At 65.4% G+C, this 526-nt stretch overlaps 1 protein-coding gene across 1 annotated transcript in view; it reads right to left on the reverse strand.

The window, feature by feature from the left end:
• The window catches only part of RASGRF1 (Ras protein specific guanine nucleotide releasing factor 1), a 78,780-nt gene that overhangs the window by 44,574 nt on the left and 33,680 nt on the right, over positions 1-526 (reverse strand). The window contains 2 exon segments of the mRNA XM_015558976.1: positions 144-246; positions 432-461. Of these exon segments, the coding sequence (XP_015414462.1) occupies positions 144-246; positions 432-461 (133 nt within the window).

The raw sequence follows: 526 nt of genomic DNA on the forward strand, positions 1-526 counted from the left end.
GAGGGGGAGGACCCTCCCTCCCCCAGCCCCCACCACCCCGGGACCAGGTCTGGGCCCAGCCTTTGGGTGAAGTGTGAGTGGCGTGTATATGTATGTGCGTGTGTGCACACGCGTGTGAATGCACGAGCAGCCCCCACACCGACCTTCCTCCTCCGTGCTCTCCGGGTCCTCCAGCAGCGTGCACTCAATGAGGGACACCACCCCGTTCTGCAAGAGAGCGGCCGGGGGTCGGAGGCGGCCGTGACCCTGAGCAGCCACGGCGTGTGTTCCACTCCCAGTGGCGTTGAAAACATACGTTTCTATTGCTTTCATCCACGGATGTTTCTCTCTCTTAGAAACATCTGTGACGAGAGGCAATCATGGATCGGCGCCTCCCGCACGCCCCGCACCGGGGAGCGAGGATTCGGGGTTTTCCGACAGAGGGTCCTCACCCCCACTGTGCAGACCCGCACACGGGGGCTCAGGGGGGCCAGGTGCTGGGTGCGAGGTCCGGGCAGTGACACCGAGGGCCCAGCCCCCGCCCCGC

The sequence above is a fragment of the Myotis davidii genome, unplaced genomic scaffold (genome assembly GCF_000327345.1).
Source record: "Myotis davidii unplaced genomic scaffold, ASM32734v1 scaffold1914, whole genome shotgun sequence".
NCBI classification, from domain to species: domain Eukaryota; kingdom Metazoa; phylum Chordata; class Mammalia; order Chiroptera; family Vespertilionidae; genus Myotis; species Myotis davidii.